Source organism: Pseudopodoces humilis, chromosome 19 (assembly GCF_049639895.1).
Source record: "Pseudopodoces humilis isolate 2021_Gansu_Grassland_sample_001 chromosome 19, ASM4963989v1, whole genome shotgun sequence".
In the NCBI taxonomy this organism is placed as follows: Eukaryota; Metazoa; Chordata; class Aves; order Passeriformes; family Paridae; genus Pseudopodoces; species Pseudopodoces humilis.
In genome coordinates, this window is record NC_142218.1 from 10,202,821 (window position 1) to 10,224,874 (window position 22,054).

Genomic DNA, 22,054 nt, shown 5'->3' on the forward strand with positions numbered 1-22,054 from the left:
CTCCAGGTGGAAGTGCAGCTATCCCTGCCCCTGGCCCAGCCTGGGAAGTATGTGCTGCTGGTGGAATATGCCAACACCAACGCCCTGCAGACAGTGGGCATCGCCGTGAGCTCGCCGCACTTAGCCACGCAGCAGGGCACCTTCACCTTCTACCCCTGTGCCTACAGGTAGGGGCACCTCAAGGGAGAAAGGGTCCAGTTCTCTGCCATGACAAGGACAGCCTCCCCTCCAGGTGAACTTTCTCAGGTTTATCACATAAACAGTACAAGCTTCAGTGTTGTCCATCTAAGCTCTGTGTCCAGACTCATTCTAGCTGGACACAGGTTTTAGTGGCTGGCCTTTCCATTCAGGGAAGTGTGTACCTGCCTCTGCCAGGAGATAATCTCTTGCATCTGTTTACAGCTGGATATGTTGGTAGGGACCTTGACTTAGGGAGTGACCTACAGGCAGGTTTATTGCAGACTGTCTGACTTCAGACTGCAAACTTTGCAGTAGGAAACAAATGTTTGGGGTGTCCTTGGAACTTTGCTCTTTCGAGCAGCCAGAAAAGACAACAAAAGATTTCCAGGGACTTTGTGTAAATCCCCTCAGGACATAGAGCTGGCAGGAGAAGAAATGGGTCATGACCCTGTGCAAGGCTGGCTTCAAAATGTGTGTTTCTCTTACAGTTTCCTTTGTCGAGGGATTGCTGTGGATTCCCAGAGTCGAATGGCAACTTTTGAACTCACCTCAGAGGCCACTGTTCGTTTCACCTCTGATCTGGCTGATTTCTTCCTGGTAAGGCTCCCTCTGAGGGCAGCTCTGTCAACAGCTCACAGGGACCCAGCCTGTAGAAGGGTTTTCTAGTCCTGTTTGGACTGGATGGACAGACCTGTTTGGACATATCTGTGTCATGACCAGTCCAAGTGGAGAATGTGGGCAGTGGGGAGTTCTGAAGTAGACCATGGGACTGGGAGTGGGGAGGAGGTGGGGAGAAGCAGCTGTTCTTGCAGAGAGAGCTCTGTAGCAGTGGGGCAGTTCCTTTTTTATCTTGAAGGCATTCCTTGTTTAGCCAAGGATAGAAGAATCCCATCAACATGTGGAGCTTCTAAATGCCATAAGGCTCGTACCAGGGAATGAGGGGCAGTAAGCAGACGTGTGGCTACCATGCCTTGGCTGGAGTGCCTGATGGCTGGTGGGCACAGGGACTGCTGTGGCTGCAGTGGCAGAGGCTGTCACATAACCAGGTGTCTCTCTCTGGTGTGGCAGCACAAAGTGTACCTGATCCCCACTGCACAGTTCACCATGGAGCTCATCGAGCCGAAGGTGCACTGCATCAGTGTCCACGGCACCTTCTCATCCAACAGGTGAGAGTCTCGGGTCCCCCTTAGCTTTAGCACAAATGGGACTATTTCCAAAAACATTTGCTTGTCCCACTTCCCTCACACTCAGAGACTTTTTAAGTTCTTGATGAAGAAATCTCTAGCTGAAGTGAAGCTCCTTGTTTGTGTCCTTTGAGCATGGATTGGGAGTCAGACTGATGGTCCTGTACCTGAGCCCTACTCTGCCTCCTGGGGCAGACACTCAAGTGTCATCCCAAATAGGCATTCCTATGCAAGACACTTGCTGTATCCAGATTTCTGACACTGCTTCAAATAAATATTTGCAGAGGAATTAGCTGGTGCCAGGCTCCTGTTCTTCCTGCTGAGCCCATACCCCAGAGCCCCAGGGGTGCTGGTAGTGAGCTCTCCCTCAGCAGGCACACGTTGCAATCCAGCAGGAGTTACAGGGTGTGCTTCCCTGCCAGGACCCCAGAGCCACTCTTTCTGGAGGTACTCATATCCTGTTTACTCCTTGTTTTTCAGCAGCTCCTGTGTCCCCTCAAGGTTCCTGAAGCTTTCTCAGTCAATCATTTTGGAGGGGGCCCAGGCTCTGCCCATCGCCCCAGAGGTGCCCCTGGCTCAGGCTGTCCATGTGGCTCCAGCTGGGGTGCCAGTGGAGCCTGCTCCTCCTCCTCCCACAGCGATGGACCCCACTGCAGAGCTCATCCTCCTGCAGTCCCCACAGGTAGGGGCACAGGCATGGGTTGGGCTGGTTTGCTGGTGCTGTGACACTGGACCACCGGGACAGGAAGAAATTTTCCTTACCTGTTGATAAATGCTTTATCAATTAGCGTTTTCAGAATTTAATCTGAGCTTTAAACTTCTCCCTGAACCTGTAATTCCTGTGGACTCACCTGTCTTGGCTTTATCCAACCTTGGGATCAGGTGGCAGCATTAGAGAGGAGAGTGTGGAGGCATGGAGGGCTTGATTCACTGAATTCTCAAGACCTGGCAGTTGTGCAATAAGAGCACAAATCTATTCAATAATTAAAAAAACACCCAGGTGTGGGTGCAGGTCTCAGACATGGATTTTTGTCTGTGTTCTCCCGTTTTGGGGCAGGCTGCAGTGGTGTTTAACAGCCAGATCCAGACCCTGGGACGCTATGCCTTCATCCTGCACTTCTACCAGCCCAACCACCCCACCTTCCCCGTGGAAGTGCTGATCAATGGTGGGCGCATCTGGCAAGGTGAGAAGAGCAGGGACCTGGGGAAGCTGCTGGTTGGCAGAAGCCCTGGAAGTTTTCCATGCCAGAGGATGGCTGTGGGTTCTTTAGGGATTGCAAAAATGGAGCAAGACTGACTTAATTCTTCCAAACTGGGAGGATGTGATGGGGACTCAAGGGACATGTGAGACCAACACATTTGTTGTCTTTTCAGGTCAGACCAATGCGAATTTCTGCCCACATGGCTACGGTTGCCGGAGCCTGGTGGTTTCTGAGGACCAAATCATCCTGGATGTTACTGATAATGATCTGACTGTGGTTGTTCGAGTACCACAGGGCAAGCAGCTGTGGCTGGTGAGCCTCTGTCCAGGAAGCTTCCAGGGCATGCTGGGCAGGCTTCAGCAAAGGGCTTTTCGTTGGATTTTTGTCACTGTGTGACCGCAGGAATGCTTCCCACCATCACTCAGCCTCTGAACTACCCTAGAAAGTTGCAGTCTCCAACCTTAGTGGTGTGGAATTGAGGGCAGAATTTACAGGGGCAGCTTCTGTATATGACAGTGTCCTTCCTTGTCTGGTTTTGATATCAAAACCAGGCAGAGATTGAAGCTGTTACTTCACATACATAGTTTGTGATAATCCAGAATAAGCTTAGCAATATTTTAAGCCTGCATAATACTGTTTGTTCAGACAGGCCTCATCATGAGAGTAGGTAGCCCTTGTTCTCAGGGAACAGGACTAGAAGATTGACCAAAATTTGGATAAATGGCTGAAAGACAGAACTGGAACCCAGGTGCCTTCATGTGTAGAAATTTCAGATGATAAAAACTTGCCTCCCTGCTGAGGCACAGCCAGTGTTGTGTGAGTCTGGGGATATTCTGTCTGGTTTTAGTCCAGTGAATTTGTGCTGTTCCTCATGTGGAGCTTTAGGTTAGGTGGAACCTGATGGACAGACCTCAATGGAGAGGTGACTCCTGGTCTTTGAGGTGTTTGGTGTGTTATGTTCTGTCCCAGCAAGGCATTAAAGGTGCATTTGGAGTAATTTTGGATGGTGTTTGTCTGTCGGAGCTAAGAGCCTGGCTCACCCAGCTTGCCCTTGCTTTGCAGGATTACATCCTTGTGGTGCCTGAGGACAGCTACACCTCCCAGTACCTGCAGGAGGAACCCCTGGACAAGTCCTATGATTTCATCAGCAGCTGTGGCATCAACAGCTTCTACATCAGGTGAGCTGCTTGGCTTTGGGTGCCTGCTCTGCTGTCCACTGGCTGCACACTCCTCAGGGAGCAGCACCCCTTCCCTTCACGTGTGGCAGGGAGGGGGCTGCTTGAGGTTTTCCTTCTGTTGACCAAACATGGGTATTTGGGAGCTCTCAGCGCCACAGGGCACTCCCTCCCGTGGCTGCAGGAGATGCTGGCTTTGGGGTGCTGGGGAGGCTGTGGGGATGTGCAGCACTGACTCCTCCCGCCTTCCCCTGCAGCCCCAGCAGCTCCTCGAGGTTCTGCCGCGACTCTGCCATCTCACTCTCCCTCTTCTACAACAACGGGGCGCAGCCGTGCCGCTGCCACGAGGCCGGGTCACGGGGCAGCCAGTGCCAGCCCTTCGGGGGACAGTGTCCCTGCAAGTCCAACGTCATCGGCCGCGAGTGCTCCCGCTGTGCCACCGGCTACTGGGGCTTCCCCAACTGCAGGCGTGAGTTCTCCCGCTGCGCCTGCCCGGCGCTGGCTCTCTGGCCGTTCCCCACGCTTGCCTCGGGTTCCTGGGTCTGGCTCACCCAAACCCAGCCTCTTTCTGCCCCTTGCAGCCTGTGACTGCGGGACACGTCTCTGTGATGAAGTGACAGGGCAGTGCATCTGCCCTCCCCACACCCTGAAGCCGGAGTGTGTTGTTTGTGAGCCCCAAACCTTCGGCTGCCACCCCCTCATCGGCTGTGAGGACTGCAACTGCTCCCAGCCCGGCGTGCAGGAGCTGACAGAGCCAGGCTGTGACGTGGACAGCGGGCAGTGCAGGTGAGGGAGCCCCATCCTGGCGCCGGGGACATCTGGCAGCATCCCTGGTCCCTGCTGGAGTGATGGGACACCTTGGCAAGCTGAAGGGAGGGAATGTGCAGAATGGGGGTGAGAAAAGCTCTGAAAGCTCTTCTGGCTCTTGTGTCCACCCAGGTGCAAGCCCAACATCATCGGGCGACAGTGTGACCTCTGTGCCCCTGGCTACCACCACTACCCCGAGTGCCGGCGGTGTGACTGCCACCAGGCTGGCACCGAAGCGAGCGTGTGTGACCCGGTCACAGGGCAGTGTCACTGCAAGGTCAGTCCCCCAGGGCCTCCATGTGATGCCTTTCTCCTTCAGGCTCAACTCTCCTGCTCTGGCAGGGGTTGTGTGTGTGCCCAGCGTGCCAGAGGGAGCAGGGAGGCACAAGAAATGTGCCTGAGCTGTGCCTGAGGCCACTCAGTGCCTGCCTGAGCTGCAGCCAGCCTGCCCCATGGGGTGGTGGGTTCAGAGCACCCTGGAAAGCTCTTACCTCCTCATCCTTCCTGGCCATGAAGGTTCACTCTTTGGCTGTCACTGGGGGAGATGGCCAGTCTGAGTCCAGCCCTGTGTCTGAGCTTGTTACAGGTGGAGTTGTCAGCCCTATTGGCTCCTTGGCTCCATGTCAGCAGAGTAACTCAAACAGCTTCTTGAGTTGCCTGCTCCAGCCTCTTTGTAGAGCTTACAAGTGCTTCCTCTAGGAGAATCTAATGTTTGGTGGGTGCTGTACAAGCAAACCTGTTTGGGGGACTGCTTTAACATCTTCCAGCATCACAGCATTGTCCTTTGGTCACTCAGACAGCCATCCCTGTCCTCCACTGAGGCCTTGTGAGAAACTGCTGAAGCTGTTGAGCTTTGCTTGTCTTTCAGGAAAATGTGGAGGGCCTGAGGTGTGACCAGTGCCGCCTGGGGACATTTTCTTTGGATGCCACCAACCCCAAGGGCTGCACCAAATGTTTCTGCTTTGGTGCGACCGATCGCTGCCGCAGCGCCGAGAAGCACCGAGCTGAGGTGAGAGGGGCTGGGGGCCACCAGAGCCTGCAGGTCAGGTGTGTTCCTATCCACCTGGCTCCCTGCTGCCCTTGGGTCTGTCCTGCGTTCATCCTACTGAAGATACATCGTGAGGAGTATCTGTGACTCCCTGCTGCCCCTCTCCTGCTTTCAGCCCCTTTTCCTGGTCTCTGGGGTCTCATGTGCTGGGCGGGGGTGATGATCAGCTTTCCTGTGGCTTCATCAGGATGCATGTGAGGTGTGAGCCTGCCTGTTACTCCCCTTTCTGCTGCTCTGGGACCTGTTCTTCTGGAGCATCAACACCCAAATGCTTTCTGTAACTCCACTAGAAGACCCACAGTTGCTCTTCCCCTCCAGTTTGTCGACATGAATGGGTGGGTCTTGCTGAGCAGCGACCGCCACGAAGTGCCGACAGCTCTGAGCCCACGGGAGCAGCTCGTCACTGCTGACCTCAAAAACCTCCCAGATGCCTACCAGGAGCTCTACTGGGTTGCACCCAGCTCCTACCTTGGGGACCAGGTAAGAGAATGGGGAACCACCCTGACCTCACCAGCAGCCTGACATGGAGGCACTGCTCACACTCCAGTTGAGCACACTCTATCTTGTCTCAGTGGTGTGGACTTGCAGCAACGTCTGGGATTTGTGTCTCCCTCAGGTTTCCTCCTATGGAGGACACCTTCGCTATGAGCTGCACTCCAACCCTCGCAGGGGTGACGTGTTCATTCCCATGGAGTCCCGGCCAGACGTGATCCTGAAGGTGCAGCCCAAGAAATTCCCTGGTGCTCCCTGCTAGTGCAGGAGCAGGATGAGGTGATGACTGACACTTTCCTTGCTTTTCCCAGGGAAATCAGATGAGCATCATGTTTCTGGAAGGCGCCTACCCGTCCCCAGGGGAGGCTCACAAAGGCAGGCTGCAGCTGGTGGAGGTGAGCTTGCACACAGAAATGAAGTGCTCTTATAATGCAGGAAAGAACAGGACCTCATGCAGACAGAGGGGAAGCTGCTTTGAGCTCAGCATCTAGGTGCTGCAGGGCTGATGCAAAGGGGAAAGATTCCAGCAGCAGGGATGTGGAGGCTGGGCTGGATGTTCAGGTGCCTGTGCTTCCTGCCAGTAATGTCAGCTCTCCTCCCACCAGGGCAACTTCAGGCACACAGAGACTCACAACCCTGTGTCCAGAGAGGAGCTCATGATGGTGCTGGCAAACCTGGAGCAGCTGCAGATCCGAGCACTCTTCTCCCAGCTCTCTTCCTCCGTGTCCCTGCACCGTGTGGTGCTGGAGATGGCAACAGACACAGCCACAGGCATCCGTGCCAGCAACGTGGAGCTGTGCTTCTGCCCAGCTAACTACCAGGGAGACTCCTGCCAGGTAAGGGGGAACTGTGCTGTTCAGTCACAGGGGTCACACAGTCATGTTTTGGGTACCAGCTGCCTCCAAGCTGGCTCTTAAAGGCTTCAGTTGAAGTGACAGCTTGGCTTGTTCCGAAGGAAGGAACGTTTCTCCATCACAACGCCGTGCACTTGGGAGAGGTGCAAAAGTTTCATCTGCCTTTGTGGAAGGGACATGATGGGGAAATCATTCAGGTGTTGCAGTACCTTGGAATGGGTCCTTCTCTCTGGCCAGTTCTCTCCTGCTTAAAAGGAGCAGGGAGGAACTGCGCTGAAAAATCTTCATCCTTGCTTATAATCTTTTCTCCATCAGTACAACCCAGTGGGAATTCTGTCATGGAAACTAATTTAGTTTCTTTGCTTTTCCCAAAAGTATCAGGCTGTTTTTCAGATCTCTGCCTTTTTCTGCCTCCTCAGGAATGTGCTCCAGGTTACTACAGGGACACCAAGGGGCTCTTTCTGGGAAAATGCATCCCCTGCCATTGCAATGGCCACTCAGATCAGTGCCTGCCAGGCTCTGGGATATGCCTTGTAAGTAAACAGTGGGACAGTGTGATATTTTGGAGTTAAGAGGTCTGTAGCATGTGATTCAAAAGTTCTTTACGTACTAACTGGGCTGGCAGAACCATTTCTGAGTCAGAGCATTGGCTTCACTGTTTCAGTGGAGACCCTGCTCAGGGTCAGCTTAGGGTGCAAGGCAGTTGTGGGAGAGGGGAAGGGCTGAGGCATCCTGATGGAGAATTTTTAGTGCATCCACCATTCCTTGTTGTCAGTGCTGAGCCCAGGGCTTTCCTTTTCCTTGCAGAACTGCCAGCACAACACAGAGGGAGACCACTGTGAGCGATGCAAGGACGGCTACATGGGCAGCCCCTCTGCCCAAGAGCCCCTGCAGTGTGTTGGGTGCCCATGCCCTCTTTCAGTTGCCTCCAACAAGTAAGCACCCCAGGACGGGATTGCCTGTTTGGCCTCACTGTTTAATCTCTGGAACCACGCTGTGCCCCACCAGGACAGGTGTCCCAATGCCAGCCTTGTCCTTGCCCCCAAACCATGTTCATGGCCTCTTCCCCACAGCCCCAACAGCCCACAATGAGTGAGCAGCTCCCCTGGCACCACATCAGGAGTAACTGCTCCTCCCTGTGTCCCCATTCTCATTGCAGTTTTGCTGTTGGCTGTGTCCACAAGGGTTCCAACATGCAGTGCCTCTGCAAGCCAGGCTACGCTGGACCAAACTGTGAGCGGTAAGGGAGCGGCAGCCGTGTTTGGGGGCGCCTCAGACACCAACTTTGTACAGCCACTGCTGTGGCAGAGAAGTTGTCTGCTTAAGGACTGCAGCAAAAACAGTTGGCTCTGCCCCTGTGTGCTTTGTTCTGGCAGCATTTCCCTCAGTCCTTTTCAGCCTGCAAATACCCAACTGCTGAAATTCTGTTACTGTGGGTGTGTGACTTAGGTGTGCTTTGCCACGACTTGCAGCCTGTGATAAAGGCACCTTTCTGAGGTATCATGAGGCAAAACACTGAGATCCCTGAGGGCTGCAGCAGTTACAAGTGTTGGATGCTCACACTGTTCCAGTTGTGCAACTCCAGTGCACGGTGCAGGCGCGAGCCGCAGGATCCTCACTCCGTTGCAACTTGTGTTTCTCCAGGTGTGCCCCGGGATACTACGGCAACCCCCTGGTGATTGGCAGCTCGTGCCAGCCCTGTGACTGCAGTGGGAACACGGATCCAAACATGCTGTTCAGCAGCTGTGACTCCCTGACAGGCGCCTGCTCGGGCTGCATGCACCACACGGCCGGCCCGCGCTGCGAGCTCTGCGCGCCCGGCTACTATGGGGATGCTGTGGTAGCCAAGAACTGCACACGTGAGTGGGGCTGGCAGCCAGCCCAGGGGCAAGGGGAGCAGTTCCCAGCACTGCTCCTCTCTCTCTGAGGAACAGCAGCCCTAATGCAGCTTGCAGAAGGGGCCATGGGAATAAGTTGTTGTGAGAAGCAAATGGAGAGAGGCTCTGTCTTAACTTTGACTGGTAGATAAGGGGGAAAGAGGCTTCCCTGTTAGCAGTAAGTGTTGTGAGTAGCTGACAGGCTCTTCAGTGTAATACTGGCTGTATTTTATCCTGGCAGAGTGCAACTGTTCGCCTTGTGGGACTGACTCCTGCCATCCACAGACTGGCCAGTGCTTCTGCAAGACTGGAGTGACGGGCCAGCACTGTGACCGCTGCGAGGTGAGTGTCACCTGGCTGCTGGGATGGTGCCTGTCCATGTCATGGGGATGAGGGGCAGCCCTGGTGTGTCATCCCCCAGGCCTGTGAGCAGAGCAGGGCTGGCTGCCAGTTGATGAAGACTGCATTTGCTCCAGCTGTGCCGTACACGGCAAAAGCTGATTAAAGGTCTGGCAGCAAGCAGTGGAGGCAGCATTCCAGTAAAGTGGCATCATTTGGGAAACTGCAGTAACTAAGTAACTAAGGTTTTCCTGAGTGATCCAGCTTGGGCAAGGGCAGGTTCACAGGGCAGTGCCATGATGTGTCTGTGTTCTTGCTGCAGCTCCACATCTTTACCATGTTACTTTGAGTTTTGTGGCTCTCAAAACACACCCAGAAAGGAAAGCCTGGGTCCCCCATCACTGACCCAGGAGAGAGGCACACTTGCTGACCAGGGCATCCATGTCCTGCTTTTCCCTAGGAGGGATCCTACGGCTTTGAGGGATGCTCGGGCTGCCGGAGGTGTGACTGTGACATGGGTGCCGTGGGGAGCAGCTGCCACGTGCAGAGCGGCCAGTGCAGCTGCTTGCCCGGCGTCAGCGGCGCGCGCTGCCACCAGTGCGCCCCGGGCTACTGGGGCTTCGGCCAGCACGGCTGCACAAGTGAGTGTGGGGTCCCAGCCAGGGGCACTGGGACAGGGCTGTGCTGCTGGTCCAGCTGTTGAAGGCAGAAAACAGCTGGCAGCTGTCTGAGGGCCTGTACACGTCGCTGCATTGCACAGGGAAGCCCTGGCAGCGGCGTGTGGGTGAGCACAGCTGGAATAAAACCGCTCCTTCCCCTCTCTCCAGAGTGGTAAAAGCACAAAATGACTCTCTGTTACTCGACCCTGCAGAGTGTGAGTGCAGAGGGGGTTCCTGTGACCCTCGCACTGGGGAGTGCACGTGCCCCAGCGGGCTCACGGGGAAGCAGTGTGACGTCTGCCTGCGCGAGCATGAGGTCCTGGTGGCAAACGGCCCCGACAGCATGAAGTGTGAAGGTCTGTGTCCCACTGTCCTGGGGAAAGAGGAGAGGGAAACCCAGGAGAGGGCCTGTGCTGACTGCTGTGTTCCTCTGCAGTGTGTGACAGCTGTGTCCTGCTCCTGCTGGAGGACCTGCAGAGCATCGAGATGTCCTTCCCGTCCATCCGCGGCCAGCTGGTCACCCTCAATGCCAGCTCCATCGCCTGGGCTCGCCTCCATGGCCTCAACAGCACCATAATGGCCATTGCTGTATGTGGAAGGTTTCACATCACCTCCTGCCCATGTTCCCTGGCCAGTTGGCTTGATTTAGCCTCTTGGGTTTTTTTTATTTCCTAGAACCAGCTCCGTGAGTACCACCGAGCCATGAGCAGGGTCAGGCAAAGGGCTGATGAGCTGGAGGATGAGAACATGGACCTCACACAGGACCTGAATGCGCTGCAGCACAAAGTAGGGTATTTCTCCATCTTCCTTTGCCAGAACACAAGTCCCCCTTTTACCAAACCAAGGGCTTTGAAGGTTGTGGGGAGCTTAGTTCAGACAGGTTGGATCTTCTGCTCAACCAGAGCTAAGTTGCAGTGTTATGTGCTCAAGCTGGATTACCTGCTTTTCTCCCTTAGAGAGCTATTAAACATCTCTTGATACTGGTAGTTTTTGATTTACTGCTTGCTTTTGAGGTGGCTACAACTTTAAGCAGTAAAAGTAAATTCAATCAAGTATCATTTATAGAAGATACATCTATCATTTATAGAAGGGGCATACAGGTAAGGAACATAAAACATCTGGGTCCATCATGGATGGAATCTATATCCAGTCTAAAACCTAGCAGTTGTGTCTTCAGAGAACTTACAAACTGAGCAATGTTTGATTTGATTTGATTTGATTTGATTTGATTTGATTTGATTTGATTTGATTTGATTTGATTTATAAACTGCTTAAGTGCTTCCAATCTTAGGGAGAGGGAAAAATCTCTGCTTGATGACATACCTCCCCAGAGAGCTGCAAAGACAAACTGCCCCTGTGTGTTACCAACAGCCAGACTGCAGCCCCTTGTCTCTTGATCAGGACCCAGGTGTGCCTGGCTCCAGGCTTTGGGGCTTGTCCTGAGTTAAGAGCACAGAACAGTGCTGAACTCTGTGGTGTTGGGATTGTTCCAGTGTCCAGAGCCTGATGCATTGGAGCTGTATTTAATACTTGTGCTTCTCTGAAGGTGCTAAATAAGATCATCCTTCAGTGCATTGTAGGACAGCAGCATGGGGCAGGCTCGTTCAAGGACCTCACAAGCTGCACATTCCCAAGCCTTGTGTGCCTTTTGGGAGCAACAGTCCCACTGACAAATCACATGAAATACCATCTCATACTTGAGCTAAACGAGTGTTTTTGTTGCAGATGACCATGACTCACAGAGAGGCGAGTCGTGTTGAGCAGCACACGAGGGACATGTACCAGAGGGGGGAACAGCTCCTGCTGCACATCCAGAGCATCCAGAGGGACATTGCAGGCATGTCAAGAAGGGTCTTCACTTTGGGGTTTTTTCCACTGTGATATGCCATGCTCTTGGTTTCAACCACTGCCAAGTACTGCAGTGCTTAAAAAAAGCCATGGAGAGAGCAAGGGAAAATGCAAATTAAGATCCCTGTAGAATCCCAGCTTTTACTCTGACCAGGCTTATTGTGAGTCTCAGCTGCTTGGCTAAACACAAATCTGGGGAAAAACCAAATTAAACTTCCACAAATGTTACTAAAATGTATTAAACAGGGGCAGTCTTCACTGCAGCTTCAGGAGAAATTGAGCAAAACAGAGTGGCTGGATCTGGGAGAGGAGGCAAAGCCACAGAAGGATGCTCAGGATGTAGTGTGTGTTGCTGGTGGTGCCAAGGAGGCAGAAACATGGGGCACTGCCTCTGGGTGATCTCAAGCAATTTGCTGCCTGGAAGCTGTCCGTGGTCTGTGAGGAGAAGGACCTGAGGGAATTGTGAAGGACCTGGTTTGGTCAGTGTGTCAGGGGCTGTGGTTTCTGTGCAGACCTGCTGCGGCAGATGGCCAGGTTCGGGGCAGCGAACGCCAGCACCACGTCCAGCGAGGAGCTCCGGCAGAAGATGGCTGAGGTGGAAAGGATGCTGAGGGAGATGAAGGAGAGGAGCCTGGGAGCCCAGGAGGAGCTGGCAAGGCATGAGCACGAAGAGGCACAAAAGTGTGAGTCCAGCTCAGTGGCCCAGGGCTGCCCAGATCCTGATGGGTCTGGCTTGGAGCTCACACAGACACTGCACATTGTGGTCGTATTTAGAGAGCACTGTTAAAAACCAAGCACCCCAGCAATTTTAAAAGGAGTTTCAGAGTCCCCTGTGACATTCCAACGGGATAATTTGTGGTTCCTTTTCCCTTAAGGCAGAACTAACTGGGTAGTTCTGTTTGATGAACAAAAATGACAACACTTAGAACCAGGAATCACCATTATTATGTGATGTATTCACACCACACATGGATGGGAATAAATCACACCATGTTTCTTCCTATTTGCTGTCCCCACTAGAGTAACAGCCAGCTGCCAGCACCCACAGTAGCTGTGCTGTCCTGGGGGCATCCTTGCAGGAGTGAGAGCAGTGAGCCCAAGCAGGGATGCTGGCACTGCAGGAAGAGAACACTTCTAATTAACAGGACCTGTCAAAACAACTCGGCAGCTAAAAGCTGGAATTTTAAAGTAGTTCTTGTTGGAAATAAGTAATTTTTCACAGTGGAAGTAATCAAGGCCTTAGGTGAGGTTGCTCCATCATCTGGAGCTTTTCAGGCATGGCTGTGTCTTTGAAAGAGATCCCATCTCTCACCAGCACTGAGGGTTTGGAAACAGTCAGGGGCAAGATCATGTGCTATCTAGGCTGAGAAGGAAGGAGGGATGGAAGGTGGTCACTTCTGGCCTTGATATGTGCCTAGTGAGACCAGGAGCCAGGCTTTAGAGGCACAGAAGGAGTCTGTTTAACACAGGAAGGAGAACTGAATTGTCATCCCCCCCTCCCCAGTGCTGCACCGGGTGAGGAGCGAGCTGCATGCCCGCTGGCAGTCCAACCAGGACCTGGTGAGCAGCATCCAGGAGCGGCTGGCCCAGCACAGTTCCCAGCTCATGGATCTGCGCGATGCCCTCAACGAGGCCGTCAACAAAACCAGGCAGACAGAGGACTTGAACAGCCTGAACCGAAACAACCTGGAGGAGAGTCAGGTAGATCTTCACCACATTCCTGGCCATGCAGTGAGGGGTGGCTGTCCCAGCCCTGCTGGTCCCTAACCCTGGGTCTTTGTGTCCAGCAAAAGAGCCAGGAGCTCCAAAAGCAGCATGTGCTGGTGCAGGAGACCCTGCAGATGGCCAAGGATGCCCTTGCCCAGATCTCTGACTTCCTGCAGATGATGGAGCGTGCAAAGGAGGTGAGTGGCAGAGACACTTTGGCGTGGGCAGAGGGAGGTGTGGCAGTCCTCAGCAGTGACAGGTGTCCTTGCAGGCGTACGAGAAGCTGGCGGCGCTGCTGGATGGGGCGAAGCTGCCCCTGACCGAGCGGGTCAAGAAGTTCTCCCCGGCCAGCAGCAAGATCCCCATCGTGGAGCAGGCAGAGGAGCACGCCCGGCTCCTGGATGAACTCGCAAGGAACCTGTCTGGGTGAGGCACCTGTCCTGACCCTCTCTAGTCAGGCTGTGTCCTACCAGAGCTGGGGAAACTGCAGCCCCACCGTGGCAGGGAACAGCAGAGTATCACCTCCAGTTTTCTACTGGAGCACACATTGTGCTGAGCAGCCCAGAGGGGTTTGTGTGTGGGGGCATGGACAAGAGCCTGAGTGTTCTCCCTGGACTTGATGGCTTCATCTTCCAACACAGCATTATCCAGGACACAAACCAGGATGGCTTTATCCAGCGGGCGGTCGATGCCTCCAATGCCTACGCCAGCATCATTGAAGCTGTGAGGAAAGCAGAGCAAGCAGCCCACGATGCTGACAAGGCAGCCAGCGAGGCCCTGAGGGTATGTGCTGTGGGGAGCCCTGTAAAGACAGGCAAAGAACAAACTCCCTTCCTTCTGGCCCATGGGCCCTGTGCTCTGTGTCTGAGAGCAGAGTCTGCCACAGCTGGGGCCAGAGTCAGTTTGGGTCTCCCTGTCACACCCCACTGCAGTTGAGCAGTGCTCTGAATGAGCATTTTTGTGTGCAGTCAGAGCCAGAGATTTGAACTCCTCTTCAGAGTCACATGTTTGTTTCACAGAATGTCATATCAGAAGACCTCGGGGCCACCTCTAGAACCCTGAAGAGGAACAGTAGCAGCCTGGAGGAGGCTGCGAGGAGACAGCAGAGCAAACTTAATGGGGGTGAGAGAGTCTTCTCACAGGATCTGATGTCCTTTGGGCTGGATTGAGCTCCAGCAAACAGCATGTGCATTTCTTTAATTGCAGCTATTAAAGGCACTCTGCAGACAGCAAAGGACAAGCTGGCTGACCTCCGTGCAAGGAAGGAGCAGCTCCTGACCCAGCTCCAGGCTGTGCAGGACATGCTGGGCAGGGAGCAAGGTTTGTTCTGGGGTAGCTGGACTGATTCTCTCTCTGCTCCCTTCTCTATGCATTGACTGTGACCCAAGGGTGTTCCCTGCCTGCTCCTGGACACCTCAGAGATATTTCTTTCTTTGCAGAGGACACAAAGGACACAATCCAGAATGCCAAAGCAGCTGCTGCTGAGGCCAACGAAACAGCTGCAAGAGTGGAGGATACCTTGAGCAGCATGAAGAAGAACCTGGATGAGTGGAAAAACCAGTATGGAGGCCTCAGAAATGAAGATCTGAACCAGGCAGTCCAGGATGCCAGGAAATCTGGTGAGTGCTGAGCCTGGTGTGCTATCTGCATGCACAGATACCCCCAGAGCTCCAGGTCAAGAGCAGAGGGAGTTAGCCAATACTGGATGCTTTAAGTCCTGGTCCTTTTATTTTAACCTGTCCTGCAATGTCTGTATCACCTGTAGCTTTACTGCACGAGGTTACATGCACTGGGGCATTCTCAGACCCCCTCAAGGCTGATGGATTTAGGGGGATCTCTCTGTGACTGCTCCCAGCTACCACTGCTGTGACTTACATTTCTCAAACTGCCTTTCACATTTCCCCTCCTTGCTAACCTCCAAAACTCCTGGCACCCCAGTGTCCAGCCTGGAAAGCACCATTCCTCTGCTGCTGGAGAAGCTGAGCAGCTTGGAGAACAGGAGGAACAAAAATGCCACCGTGTCAGAGAACATCGTGAGGATCCGGCAGCTCATCACACAGGCGAGGAACGCCGCCAGCAAGGTGAGCTCAGGGGAGAGTGAGGGCTGGGCACGGTGTGCTGTGGGCCTGGGGTGCAGGAGGGCTTACCTGAGGGTAGCATGCAAAGTGGAGGGTGTTTGTGGCCCTTTCTCGTGGGGATTTGGTAGAACTGGCAGTGACCAGACAGGTGGTAGCAGGTTCAGTGCCACAAGGGCTGCACTTCTCTCCCTACAGGTGAAAGTGCCCATGAAGTTCAACGGCAGCTCAGGGGTGCAGGTCCGGATGCCCAGCAATCTGCAGGATTTAGCAGCCTACACATCCCTCAAATTCTACATCCAAAACCCCGAGCCCAGGAGCCGGCAGGACGAGGCAGAGGAGGGGCGGTTTGTGTTGTACCTGGGCAGCCAAGAGGTGAGATGGGGCCAGAGGGTGGAGTGAGCCCTTGGTGCATCAATGATGTCCATGCCTGGACATCAGCCCCTCACCTTGTCCCTGGGTGTCTTTGTGGGGAACACAAAGCCCCTGGATGCAGCTGTCAGCCTGGGTGGGGAGTAGAAAAGGGGCTGTTTGTCCAGTGCAGCCCTGGGAGCATCAGGGAGAGCTCCTGCCTGTCCCAAATGCCAACACGAAGCCCTGTCTCTCCCTGAGTTCAGGCCACTGGAGACTACCTGGGCATTGTGCTCAAGGACCACAGAGTGCATTGGATCTACAAACTGGGAGATGAGGAACCAACCTCCCTGAGTGTCGACGAGGATATCGGGGAGCAGTTTGTCACCATCAGCATCAACAGGTAGGGCCTTTGCTCAGGGAGGGCAGGGTCTTCTCCTTTGGGGGCCTCCCCTGGCCTTGACCATCCCTCCCTGCTGCAGGATCCTGCAGTACGGACACATGTCGGTGATCGTGGAGAGGCAGAGGGTGCACGAGATCAAGGGAGACAGCGTGGCCAAGGGAGAGCAGGGGCTGCTCAACCTGGACCCGCACAACGTGGTCTTCTACGTGGGGGGCTACCCCTCCAGCTTCACGGTGAGGCAGGGACGGGGGAGCGGGCTTTAGGAGGTGTCAGCGATGCCTTTGGAGGTTCTTACAGGAGGGAAAACCTGTTTAACTGTTGGGCTTCATTCCCAGCCTCCTCCTGCTTTGCGCTATCCCAACTACCGTGGGTGCCTGGAGCTGGACACGCTGAACGAGGAGGTGGTGAGCCTGTACAACTTCCAGCACACCTTCGAGCTGGACACGGCTGCCGAGAAACCCTGCGCGAGGTGGGCAGTCCTGCTCCAGGGCACTGGCCTCAGCTCTGCGTGCTCCAGGCGTGGCACACAGCTTGGGATTGATGCCTCTTGTGTGTCTCAGGTCCAAGTCCACAGGAGACCCCTGGCTCACTGACGGCTCCTACTTCGATGGCACCGGTTACGCGGAGATCAAGTTTGAGAGTCAGTTCGGCACGACCAAGCGCTTCGAGCAGGAGATCCGGGTGGTCTCCTACAACGGCATCATCTTCTTCCTGGAGAACCAGGCAGGTGCTTGCTCCCCTGGGGAGCCTTCATCCCTCAGTGGGTGGGCTGGGACAATCCCAGGCCTGCTTGCTGGCGTTCCCAGTTCGGGACAGTGGGGAGAGGAGAGCTTTGGAGATCTCAGGGCTGCTTGGAGCAGGATTCCAGCACTGTTGTTAAAAGCCATGAGAGGATTGCACTCAAACCTCTCAGCAGTCACTTCCCCAGAACTTGGAGACCATCCAAGCCGGGTGAGGGTTCACTTGCACAGGCAGTGCTGCAAGGAGCGTTTCCAGCTTGCAGTGTTAACCTTGTGCCCCAGCACAGGGCTGCTGTTTGAAGATAAATCCCAAATAACTGTGACCAGGGCACTGGAAGTGGGACCTGCTCCGACCAGTGCTAAAGGGCAGGTGGGCTCAGTGCCACAGGTGCATCCTGGATACCTGCTGAGTGTCCATCCTGCCTCCCCCAGGGTCAATTCCTGTGTCTGGCCATCCGGGATGGGAAGCTGGCTCTTTACTATGATTTCAGCTCTGGCCTGGAGATGGCAAAACCAAGCAACTCCTCCTTCCTCACCATCAGCAGCACCACAAACAAAGCGGTAAGAGGGAATGGGGCTCACTTGGAAGGGGGGCTCCTCAGGCAGGGTGGGGAGGCACATGGACCCTTGTTGAAGGGGGAAGGGCTGCAAGTTTTTTTCCTTGAGCCATTAACTAAACACTTCGTCCTGCCCTCTGTAGTGGATAGACTGCCCCAGACTGATGGACCATTTCTCACTCTGTCTCCAGATCCAGATTTTCCTCCTCAAAATGAACAACAAGAAGCGCATCCTGGTGCGGGTGGAGCGCCTCACCATCTTTGTGGTGGAGCAGGAGAACTCCCTGGAGAACGCTGTCTCCTACTACCTGGGGGGTGTGCCCCCAGCTGTGCTGCCCCCCAGGTGGGTCCAGCCTGCAGTGGGGTGGGACAATCAGCACGTTCCCCTCGAGTCCCTGGTGGTGGCCCTGGCGCTTTCTCAGCCACATCTGGGGCTGTTGGAACCCTGCTGAAACTGTGGGGGAAATTTTTCTCTCCCTGTCCATCATCCTGAGCTTTTAAGGATGGTAACATTTCCATCCCTGGTGAGGAATGAGATGCTGATGGGTGTCACCAAGTCCTCCTTTGCCGTGTTGCGTGTTTCAGAGCAGCTTTGACACTGGAGATACCCATGACCATCACAATTTATTCCAGTCACCTTGCCTGAAGAGCTGCCAGATCCTGCCCAGGGCTGTGCCCTGCCTGGGGCTGTCCCTGTTAACACTGTCTGCTTCTCCTGCAGTTTGAAATCTCTCTTCCCCACGGGGGGGCCCATCCGGGGCTGCATGAAGGGCTTGAAGGCTCTTGGCAAGTACGTCGACCTGAAACGCATGAGCACCGTGGGCGTCAGCTACGGGTGCACCTCGGACCTCCTGGTGAGCACAAATCCCTGGCAGCCCGGCCAGCATGCTGGGGAGGGGTCTGTCAGGGAGTGCAGGACCCCCAGGACAGGCCCTGTCTCCCCTCACTCACACAGAAATAATCATAAACCTCCAGTGCAGAGGGGTCGTGGTGAGGTGCTTGCTCTACATGGTTGGCCATAGCAACAGCCAGACCCAGCAGGGAACCAGAGCTTCTCACTCATCTCCCAGCACCCCAGCAAGGCCAGGGCCAGACTCCCACCTTGCCCCTGTGCTGTCTCTCACAGGTTGCCCGCTCGGTTAGCGTCCATGGCCATGGCTACCTGACCCTGGCTCTGATGGATGTGCCGGGGCTGCGGGACTTCTACAGCGGCTTCAGCTTCCAGACAAGCCAGCATGAGGGGCTGCTCTACCACCACTCCACCCAGGTGGGCACCTGCAGGCCCCCTGATATCCCAGCAGTGGTGCTGCTGGGGAGGGTACTGCTCCCCCTTGGGAAAGAGGGGATTTTGGTAGGGCCAGGATGCGAATCTGCAGTGAGATCTGCACCCTGAGCTCCTGGGGGGCAGTGGGGAAGTGGGGCTTTTCCTTGGGGCTCAGCTGCTGAGCTTCTGGGTGATGCTTTCTGCAGGAGGGGATGTGCCAGGTGTCCCTCCAGAGAGGCCATCTGGCCTTGAACCTGCTGGGAAGCAAAGTCACCACTGGCAGTGCCTATGCGGATGGCAGGGCCCACTACGTGGCGTTCTACAGCGATGCCCGTGGGTACGTGTCCTGCCGGGGGTGCTGCTGGGGGGCCGGGGTGCCCACAGGCTCCTGCTGAGCCCCTGCTGCCACCCCAGGGTCCGGCTGTACGTGGATGACGAGCTGCAGGACACCAGGACAGGCCCCGGGCCCAGCCGGCGGCAGCGGCGCCAGGACGGGCGTGGGCTCTTCCAGCTCGGGGGTTCAGCAGATCCAGGTGCTCTCAGCAACCTCACCGGCTGCATCGGGAACGTCTTCATCAAGCGGTGAGTGACGCCGTGCCGCTCGCACACAGCAGGGCTCAGCCCTTCCCACCTTCCCAGCTGGTGTGACAAGGGCCTCTTCTCTCCGTGCGTAGGATGTCAGAGCCACAGATGGTGGTGGACCTGCAGCAGAATGTGGAGAGCATCAATGTCACCATGAGCTGTCCCCTGGGCGAGCAGTCGCAGCAGCTCAGAGTCGCTCCGAAGAAGGACAGGCGGAAACCCAAGGTACCGACTGCTCCAGAACTCCCCACACCCTCCTCCTCATCCTGCTCAGATGCCAGTGCTCAGCTCTGCTGGCACATGCAGGGACGCTGCCCTCACTCCATTCCCTGGTGCACGTTGTGTAGGTGCCGGGCAAGCCCGTGCCGAAGGGCCGCCGCCACGACCAGGACAGGCTGTGCTGGCTGCAGCCCCAGCCCCGCGCTGCCAGGGACACCTTCCGCTTCGGGGGGACCCCGAGCAGCCGCTGGGAGTTTGATGAGATCCCGGCCTCCTTCAGGTGGAGGTGAGCCTCGCCCCGTGCCCACCCCATGCCGACCTGGCCCTGGGATCGTGGCCTGGAAGCACGTGTGCCCTGCAGCTGCAGGAGAGCCGGGTGCTCCCATCACTCCCTGTCCCTGCAGGTCCCATTTCTCCCTGGAGGTGAAGCTGAACTCCTCCAGTGGGCTGCTCTTCTACGTGGCGGGCGAGCGGGGCTCCTCCATGGCGCTCTTTGTCTCCAACGGGCGCTTTGTGTTCCTGCTGGACGTCGGCAGGCGCCGGCTGCGCATCCGCAGCAAGGACAAGTACCGTGACCGGCGGTGGCACACGGTGAGCGGGACCCAGCGGTGCCCCTGCAGGGGTTGGCTCAGGGCAGCCCTGCTCTGGGCATTGCTTCTCAGTTGCACTGCAGTCCCAGGAAAGCAAAGGGGACAGTGAAATCACAGCCAGGGCTGGCTGAACCTCTGAGCTGAGCCCCCCTTTCCCTGGGCACAGCCCTGGGGCTCCTTCCAATCCAGGAACCCCCCAGTTTTGGTAATGACCTTTGTTCTCTGCAGGTCTTCTTCAGCAGAGACCAGAGCCGGGCCCGGCTGGTCATCGATGGGCTGCGAGCCCAGGGTGCTGCGGTGGCCGCCACAGGGCTCTTTGTGGCCCAGACCCCCTTGTATGTGGGGGGGCTCCCAGCTGGAAAAGCCAAGGCTCACATACCGGTAAGGGCTTGGCAGCCCCTTGGCATCACCCTCGCAGCCTGTTCCCAGTCTCATGGCATCACCTCGTGCGTCCCAGCTTTTCCCCTCTCTGCTCAGTGACCTCTCTCCACAGGCTCCATCGGCCTCCAGCTTTGATGGCTGCCTGAGGAACCCACAGCTGGACGGGAGGCCCCTGGGTCCCCCCTCACGCACTTTTGGGGTGACGCCGTGCTACGAGGGTGCACTGGAGAGCGGCGTCTTCTTCGCTGCGGATGGCGGCTCCATCACCTTAGGTACCCCACTGCGGCCTGGGACGAGGAGGATCCCATTCCACGGGAATCCCCTTGGTCCTCTCCTCACCAGTGGCATTTCTCTTCCAGCTGATGCAGTGATGACTGAGCAGGATTTGGAGGTGACGCTGGAGGTCCGTCCCCGCAGTGCCTCTGGCCTCATCTTCCACATTGGCACGAGGAGCAGCCACCATCTCCTGCTCTACATGGAGGAGAACAAGGTACTGGGAGGGCGGCTTCCCCACAGGTTTTCAGAGGGAGTGGGTGTCTCCTGCCTGTCCCTCAGCTCTCCAGCTCCGATGGTTTGTCTCTCCCCAGGTCACTGTGAGAGCAGGTGCTGGGGCTGATGAGTCCTCGGTGTCAGTGACGTTCCCAGCTCTCTGCGACGGGCAGTGGCACACCATTGCAGGTGAGGTGACAGCTGCCCTGGTTCTGTGCCTCTGCTCCAGCCCTGCTCAGCCCACATCTCCTAAGGGAGCTCAGGACAAGCCCAGGCTTAGCAATTTAAGCCCTGTCCCCCTGCCATGTGCACTTAATTTGGGAGTTTGTAGGTGCCATGAGGTCAATTTCCTAATTAACAAGAATTCTTGCCTGGTCTTAGCGCTGTCAGCTCTGGTAAGTGGGAGAGACAGGTTGTTTTTCCACTTCATGGAGCTGCTTGGCAAGGCCACGGGCATGCCACAGGACTTGATCCATCCTGGACTGTGCCCAGCTTAAAGTGAAAGCCCGATTTGCTTTAGTGTCGAGTGTGTCCAAAGGGCTCCAAGCCCACAGCTGGGAGCAGGGACTGCAGGATTCATACCTAGACAGGAAGCTCAGCCTTCAGTGCAGCTGCCATTGAGCAAGTGCTGTTTTGCATCAAGCCCTTTTTGGGGGCACAGCTGCAGCCCCATCTCAGCACAGCTCTATTTTCAACCTTCATCTTGTTCAGCCTGCACTGGGTGAGGTTTTGGGGGAGATTGTGTAGATTCTGGGCATTTCCCAAGGGCCAGGCCCTTTGACCCTCCCGGTAGTTTTGCTCTTGCTCCAGCACTGGTCTAGGCTGGCCAGACTGGTCCAGCCAACTAGAGGTGGGTATTTACCCCATGGGTAAAGAGGAAGCACTGACTGTTGTTTTCTTTTGAAGTTACCAAAAGGAAAAACACCATCCAGGTGGATGTGGACACAGAAGGCAACCACACAGTGGGACCCAGCCAGCCTCCTGCACCCAGCACAAGGGCAACCTTCTCCCTGGGAGGGCTGCCAGGTGAG

At 55.7% G+C, this 22,054-nt stretch overlaps 1 protein-coding gene across 2 annotated transcripts in view; it reads left to right on the forward strand.

The window, feature by feature from the left end:
• Positions 1-22,054, forward strand: part of LAMA5 (laminin subunit alpha 5) — an 85,802-nt gene that overhangs the window by 62,311 nt on the left and 1,437 nt on the right. For both annotated transcript variants that reach the window (XM_088064576.1, XM_088064577.1), the window contains exons 27-79: positions 7-167; positions 669-777; positions 1,249-1,346; positions 1,845-2,046; positions 2,422-2,548; positions 2,739-2,878; positions 3,629-3,744; positions 3,999-4,210; positions 4,323-4,527; positions 4,681-4,825; positions 5,417-5,557; positions 5,915-6,076; positions 6,213-6,314; positions 6,400-6,483; positions 6,694-6,924; positions 7,362-7,475; positions 7,750-7,877; positions 8,102-8,182; positions 8,587-8,801; positions 9,061-9,161; positions 9,619-9,799; positions 10,030-10,173; positions 10,254-10,405; positions 10,493-10,603; positions 11,543-11,654; positions 12,178-12,348; positions 13,170-13,366; positions 13,453-13,569; positions 13,644-13,798; positions 14,014-14,155; positions 14,392-14,494; positions 14,579-14,692; positions 14,812-14,991; positions 15,311-15,453; positions 15,646-15,822; positions 16,065-16,201; positions 16,281-16,434; positions 16,537-16,670; positions 16,762-16,924; positions 17,374-17,502; positions 17,690-17,841; positions 18,220-18,352; positions 18,625-18,765; positions 18,969-19,099; positions 19,177-19,344; positions 19,437-19,569; positions 19,692-19,849; positions 19,968-20,154; positions 20,382-20,534; positions 20,647-20,806; positions 20,894-21,024; positions 21,122-21,212; positions 21,930-22,049. In XM_088064576.1, coding sequence (XP_087920702.1) covers positions 7-167; positions 669-777; positions 1,249-1,346; positions 1,845-2,046; positions 2,422-2,548; positions 2,739-2,878; positions 3,629-3,744; positions 3,999-4,210; positions 4,323-4,527; positions 4,681-4,825; positions 5,417-5,557; positions 5,915-6,076; positions 6,213-6,314; positions 6,400-6,483; positions 6,694-6,924; positions 7,362-7,475; positions 7,750-7,877; positions 8,102-8,182; positions 8,587-8,801; positions 9,061-9,161; positions 9,619-9,799; positions 10,030-10,173; positions 10,254-10,405; positions 10,493-10,603; positions 11,543-11,654; positions 12,178-12,348; positions 13,170-13,366; positions 13,453-13,569; positions 13,644-13,798; positions 14,014-14,155; positions 14,392-14,494; positions 14,579-14,692; positions 14,812-14,991; positions 15,311-15,453; positions 15,646-15,822; positions 16,065-16,201; positions 16,281-16,434; positions 16,537-16,670; positions 16,762-16,924; positions 17,374-17,502; positions 17,690-17,841; positions 18,220-18,352; positions 18,625-18,765; positions 18,969-19,099; positions 19,177-19,344; positions 19,437-19,569; positions 19,692-19,849; positions 19,968-20,154; positions 20,382-20,534; positions 20,647-20,806; positions 20,894-21,024; positions 21,122-21,212; positions 21,930-22,049 — 7,648 coding nt within the window. The remainder of the gene's footprint in view (positions 1-6; positions 168-668; positions 778-1,248; positions 1,347-1,844; positions 2,047-2,421; positions 2,549-2,738; positions 2,879-3,628; positions 3,745-3,998; positions 4,211-4,322; positions 4,528-4,680; positions 4,826-5,416; positions 5,558-5,914; positions 6,077-6,212; positions 6,315-6,399; positions 6,484-6,693; positions 6,925-7,361; positions 7,476-7,749; positions 7,878-8,101; positions 8,183-8,586; positions 8,802-9,060; positions 9,162-9,618; positions 9,800-10,029; positions 10,174-10,253; positions 10,406-10,492; positions 10,604-11,542; positions 11,655-12,177; positions 12,349-13,169; positions 13,367-13,452; positions 13,570-13,643; positions 13,799-14,013; positions 14,156-14,391; positions 14,495-14,578; positions 14,693-14,811; positions 14,992-15,310; positions 15,454-15,645; positions 15,823-16,064; positions 16,202-16,280; positions 16,435-16,536; positions 16,671-16,761; positions 16,925-17,373; positions 17,503-17,689; positions 17,842-18,219; positions 18,353-18,624; positions 18,766-18,968; positions 19,100-19,176; positions 19,345-19,436; positions 19,570-19,691; positions 19,850-19,967; positions 20,155-20,381; positions 20,535-20,646; positions 20,807-20,893; positions 21,025-21,121; positions 21,213-21,929; positions 22,050-22,054) is intronic.